This window comes from Hylobates moloch, unplaced genomic scaffold, assembly GCF_009828535.3.
Source record: "Hylobates moloch isolate HMO894 unplaced genomic scaffold, HMol_V3 SCAFFOLD_7, whole genome shotgun sequence".
In the NCBI taxonomy this organism is placed as follows: domain Eukaryota; kingdom Metazoa; phylum Chordata; class Mammalia; order Primates; family Hylobatidae; genus Hylobates; species Hylobates moloch.
In genome coordinates, this window is record NW_026652282.1 from 98,097,053 (window position 1) to 98,103,090 (window position 6,038).

The 6,038-nt window shown below is 36.6% G+C and overlaps 1 protein-coding gene across 1 annotated transcript; it reads right to left on the reverse strand.

Annotated features, from left to right (window-relative positions):
* Positions 1–75: 75 nt before the first annotated feature.
* CT83 (cancer/testis antigen 83) lies at positions 76–1,405 on the reverse strand. The gene is made up of 2 exons (XM_032757504.2): positions 1,171–1,405; positions 76–399 (listed from the first exon to the last, which is right to left on the reverse strand). The coding sequence occupies exons 1-2, from the start codon at positions 1,246–1,248 to the stop codon at positions 94–96; spliced, it is 384 nt and encodes a 127-aa protein (XP_032613395.1). The 5' UTR covers positions 1,249–1,405; the 3' UTR covers positions 76–93.
* Between the last annotated feature and the right edge of the window lie 4,633 nt (positions 1,406–6,038).

A 6,038-nucleotide genomic window follows, 5' to 3' on the forward strand; every position in this document is an offset into this window, starting at 1 on the left:
TGGATTTTTTGTATCTGACTTGGCATCCCCTCCCTCTTAAAAAAATAATTCATTTAGTATAAACACACAATTAAATGAATCTACTCAGTGTCTTTAATGATTTCCACCACTGGCATTACATCCTGTACGCTTTTGGGTGGATTTCCGCTGACGTGATGCACGTCTGAAACCCTTGCTAAGTACAGTATATTCCAGTTCAACCAGCTTGTTTTCCACCACACTGAGGTTTACCAGTACTCGCTTCTGCATGGCTATTGAGTGTGGGAGATTATTTAAAATATCCCGAGAGAGGTCGTCGACTGCAAGATCGTTGTCTGTATTGCTGTTAATTAACTCAGTAGCAGAGGGTCTCACTAGTGCAAGAGCAGTTGAATTTGATGACATTTCGCCAGTGTTTCTCTGTAAAGGAAGGGAATTATACATATGTAGTTTATCGAATTAAGCAATTTCTAAACTACCGAAAAACAACTTGTTTAATCTTGATCATCAAAATAAACTGATTTCCCCTAATATGTAGACATTAAAAATGTATTGAATTACTACATTAATTCAAAAATATATTCTTCTAAAACCAGACTGAGAGAAAAAATATATGAAAGTAGCCGTTAGTGACAAAGTTCCATATCCTTTCCTTACATTTCCTGTAAGGAAAGCAGCCCCGTAGGTAAACATATGAACCCTGTCTCTGACTCTTACCTAAAAGCACCTCACTTGTGACTTTAACACCAGAAAATCCACATTCACACTCGAATTATTTGTGAATGCCCAGAAAGCACCATAAAATAGAGATGAGGTGAGATTAGCAAACAGACACGTTGGGGAGGAGAAGCAAGAGAAGAGAGAAGGTAAGATTCTTAAAGTGGGGAGATGGTGGTGGGGAATGGGCACTGACAACTGCACTTTGCTCTCCAATGAGTGAAAAGCTGACCATATTACTTACGGACTTGGGGCTTTTTAGAAGAGGCCACAACTGTCGAATCACTGGTCAGAATACGGGAATTGCGGGAGTAAGCGGTAAAAGTCTGGGGCTCCTTTGAGTGAAAAGGAGAGATGAGGTGATCTTCCCTTACCTCTCATTTTACTGTATTTTACTCTCTTACATATACACTCCCAAGTCCATATACTCATCTAGCTTCATCTAATTCAAATCTCCCTTACATTCACCATTACCTGAAAGCGGCGATATTTCCAGAAGACAATCATCAAGGCACACAGAATGCCGCTCGCTAGGAGTAAATAGAAGTTCATGGTTCCTCTTCGGCCTCTTCTCCCTTCTCGGGACGGACCCCCTCAGCTGGTAGTTGAGAAGCAATGGGCATCTAGCCGCCCGGATTTGGCAAACTTCGGGCCAGGATGCCTGGTGTAACTGGGATGCCCTGTGTTGTCCCGCTTTATATACTGCTGAGGGCGCGAGACCTCACAGTTGGGCACGCAAGCGGAGGTGCTGCGCCACAATAAGATGACGTAAAAACCGGCCCTGCCGGAAACCAGGCGGCACTTAGTACCGCCCACCTGGTTAGTGTCAGGTCCTTAGAGAGGAGAGTGAAAGACAGTGAGGAAGTTTGGGATTTCTGGGAAGCCGAAAGGTAGTAGAAGGACAGGCTGTAAATGGATTGGTTAATTAGAATATTTAAAGTGCTCCTACCTTTAAAAAAAAAATGTCTTTGCTATAACCACTGCTTTATTCACTTCAAAAACAAGACAAAAATGCAATGTAAAAAGTAGTTACCCCCAAATTATCTTTGCCAGAAACTACCTCCTCCACAGTCACCTTGCTATTTTAGCATTTACTGCAACCCTAGTTACGTTGGAATAATTATGTACATTTGTATTATTCTACAGTTTAGGAAATAATTTTGGGGACATTTTCACATATAAACCTCACAACAAATTTGTACTAAAGGTATTTTTTTTAATTTCAAGTTTATACCATGACATTTATTTTTATTTTATTTTTTATCAACTTTTAAGTTCCGGGATACATGTGCAAGATGTGCAGGTCTGTTACATATGTGAATGTGTGCCATGGTGGCCTGCTGCACAGATCAACCTATCACCCAGGTATTAATTAAGCCCAGCACCTATTAGCCCAACACCCATTAGCTGTTCTTCCTGATGCTCTTCCTCCCCACCGATCCCGCCCCACCCCACAGGCCACAGTGCTTTTTGTTACCCCTATGTGTCATGTGTTCTCATCGTTCAGCTCTCACCAGCTCCCACTTATAAGTGAAAACATGTGGTGTTTGGTTCTCCAGAGCCAAGGTATTTTTACTATGTCTATTTTTGCAAATGTGGAAACAGATTCAGGTGTTAAATTCATTTGAAACTAATAGCAAAAGCAGGACTTGAATCCATGGAGTTTGAGCTCTGAGATAAACTCCCCCATTCCCATCCTTATCCACATGATCTCCACCTCCACTCCGATTTGTGAGCATCAAGTATTTTATATTCTCCTACCAAGGTACTGAACATTGTATTTGGAGTTGTATTAGTGGGAGGTAACACATACAGAAATCATTGCACTAGACAAGTTAGAAATGTTCAGGAAATTCAGTTAAATGTGGACTATGACACTGACCTAAAGACCCGGAACTAAAAATAATACCCACGGTAATCTTAAGGTGAGTGTCCAAATGCAACCCAGTAACTCTGCTAGGTAAACAACCCTCATCTTCATATAGATGGGAAGGGGAGAAATTACATTTTTAATTTTTTTCATATCACACCATTTCCTAGTTATGAGTACAAAACTTAAAGTTTTATTGATTCGATGAATATTTATTAAACACTTATATACTAGACACTGTTCTGTATTTTAAGAATCTGATTATAAGCAAATAAAGTCTTTCTTCACCTGGAATGTGCACTCTAGTTTAAGAGACAGACATTAATCAAATATAGAAATGTATGTGAAAGTGCTGAGATAAATGGTACCAAAAAGTACCTGGTGGTGTGGGAGCTCATAATAGAATATAGGATCTAAAGAGGAGTGAAGTTCCTGGCTTTATGGCTTACTCAATTGGATGAATAGGAGATAAAAAAGTATGGAGTTGCTGGTCATGAATTTAGTCTTGGACAAATGCAGTTTGAGGTGGCTTTGAGACATGAAATAAATGCTCCCAGGGAGATAAGCGAAGACATAAATTTGTGAGTCATCTACATATAAATCATAATTGAAACTCTAGATATAAAAGAAATTTCTTCATGTCAGTCTAGGGAGTACAAATGAAGGCAAATTTGAATAGAGCACTGAAAGATTTTAATATTTAATAACTGGGCAATAACACTTCTATTAGTATGTGATTGTGGGCTTCCTGACATCTAAATTTTCTGTTTCATTGAATAACATTGAGTGAAGCCCATTAACCTTATCTCTAACAATAGGATATTGAATTTTGATCCCACTGGTATTTAAGTGAAAACTTCAGAAATATTTGAAAATATTCTCATCAAACACATTAGAGTACTGTTGCTAGCCGTTGATTTTTTTCATTTTATTTTTTATTATAAAACCTATATGACATAGAATTTAACATTTTAATCAATTTTAAGTGTATAGTTTTGTGGCAATAAGTACAATCACATGGTTGTATAAACATTAGCCATCCATCCCCAGAACTTTTTCATCTTCCCCAACTGAAACTCTATATTTATGAAACATTAACTTCCCATTTTCCCCTTTCCCTAGTCCTTGACAACCCCCCTTCTATTTTCTGTCTCTATTAATTTGACTACATTAGATACCTCATGGAAGTGGAATTACACAATATTTGTCCTGTCCTGAAGGGCTTATTTCAATGAGCATAATATACTCAAGTTTCATCCATGTTGTAGCATGTGTCATAATTTCCTTTTTTTTCAGGAAGGGTAGGCTGAATAATATTCCACTGTATGTGTACACCATGTTTGGCTTTTCCATTCTTCTGCTGATAAACTTTTGTGCTGTTATCATGTTTTAGTATTGTGCATAATGCTGCTTTGAACATGGATGTACAAATATATCTTCAAGACCCTGCTTTTAATTCCTTTGGGTATATACCCAGAAATGGAATTGCTGGATAATACAGTAATTCTACTTTTAATTTTTCAGGAACTTCATGATGTTTTCCACAGCTGCTACACCATTTTATATTCCATGAACAGTGCACAAGGCTTCCAATTGCTCCATATCCTCCTCAACAATTGTTATTTTCTGTTTTCTTGCTTTTGTTTATATAGTAGCCATCCTAATGGTTATGAAGGGTATTTCACTGTGACTTTCATTTGCATTTATGATTAGTGATATTGAATGTCTTATGTGCTTATATCTTCTTTGGAGAAACCTCTATTCAAGTCCTTTCCTAGTTTTTAATTTGTCTGTTTGTTTTCTGTTGTTACTGAGTTGTAAAAGTTCTTTATATATTCTGGATACCAATCTCTTGTCAGATATTTGCATTGCAAATATTTTATTTCTTCCTGTAAGTTGCTTTTTCACTGTTTTAATAATGTCCTTTAAGGCACAAAGCTTTTAATTTTGATGAACTCCACTTTACCTGCTTTTTCTTTTGTTGCCTGTAATTTTGGTGTCATATCTTGAAAATCACTGCCAAATCTAACATCATGAAGCTTTTTTCAAATGTTCCTTCTAAGAGTCTAATAGTCTTACCCATTAAGTTTAGGTATTTGATTCCCTTGAGTTAATTTTTGCATATTGTCTAAAGGGTCCAACTTTATTCTTTAGCATATGGAGATCCAGTTTTCCCAGCACCATTTATGGAAAAGACTAATTATTCCTCATTGAATGGTCTGGGTACCCTTATTGACAATCAATTGACCATACATTCAAGGGTTTATTTCTGTGCTCTCTGTTCCATTGGCTCACGTGTGTCTTTATGTTAGTAGCACATTTTTTTGATTACCATAGCTTTGTGGTAAGTTTTAAAATCAACAAATGTGTGTCCTCTAACTTTGTTCTTATTTCTCAAGATAGTTTTGGCCATTTAATGTCTCTTGTGTTTCCAAGTAAATTTTAGCATGGATTTTGATATTTCTGCAAAAAACATCTTTGGGATTTTCATAACTCTTGCTTTGACTCTGTAGATCACTTTGGATAGTATTGACATTTTAAGATTATTAACACTTTCACCCCAATATTACGGTATATATTTTCATTTATTTGTATCTTCTTTAAATTCTTTCAGCAGCATTTTGTAGTTTCTAGTGTACAAGTAATTTGCCTCCTTTGTTAAGTGCATTTCTGAGTTTTACTGTTCTTGAGACTATTGAAAATGGACTTGTTTTCTGAATTTTCTTTTCAGATTTTATTGTTAGTGGACAAAAGTGCAAGTGATTCTTGAGTGTGGATTTTACATCTTGCAACTTTGCTGCATCCTTTTATTAGTTCTAATTTTGAGTGTGTGTGTCAAGGTGTGTGTGTATGTATTGGTGTGTGTGTGTGTGTGTGCGATATTTAGGGCTTACTAAATAAAAGGTCATGTTATTTGCAAACAGAGATCATTTTACTTCTTCCTTTTCTATTTGGAGATCCTTTGTTTCATTTTTCTTTTTTAATTGCTCTGGCAAGGACTTTTAGTACCATGTTAAGCACAACTGGCAAGAGAGGGCATCGTTGCCCTTTTCCATGTCTTATAAGAAAAGCTTTTAGCTGTTTATCATTGAAGATGTTTGATTCCTAGTTTGTTGAGGGTTTTCATCTTGAAGGCTGTTAAATTTTGTCAAATATTTTTCTGCATCAATTCACATGGTTGTGTGCTTATTTCCTCTTAATTCTGTTAATGTGATGCATTATGCTGACTGATTTTTATATATTGAACTATCTTTGCTTTCCAGGAATAAATTCTACTTGGTTATGGTGTATAATTTTTTAAATATTCTGTTGACTTCAGTTGGCTACCAGTTAAAAATATACAATTTTAGAGAAGCTTCAGATCCACAGAAAAATTGAGCAGGAAGTACAGATATTTACCATATGCCTCCAGCCCTCACACATGCATGGTCTCCCGGACTTTCAACATCCCGTGATCAGAGTGGTAAATTTG

Coding starts and splice junctions, on each gene's coding strand:
- CT83 (XM_032757504.2), bottom strand. CDS start 1,248: ATGAACTTCTATTTACTCCTAGCGAGCGGCATTCTGTGTGCCTTGATG. Junction 400..1,170: donor GGAAATATCGCCGCTTTCAG/GTAATGGTGAAT, acceptor CTTCCTTTACAG/AGAAACACTGGCGAAATGTC.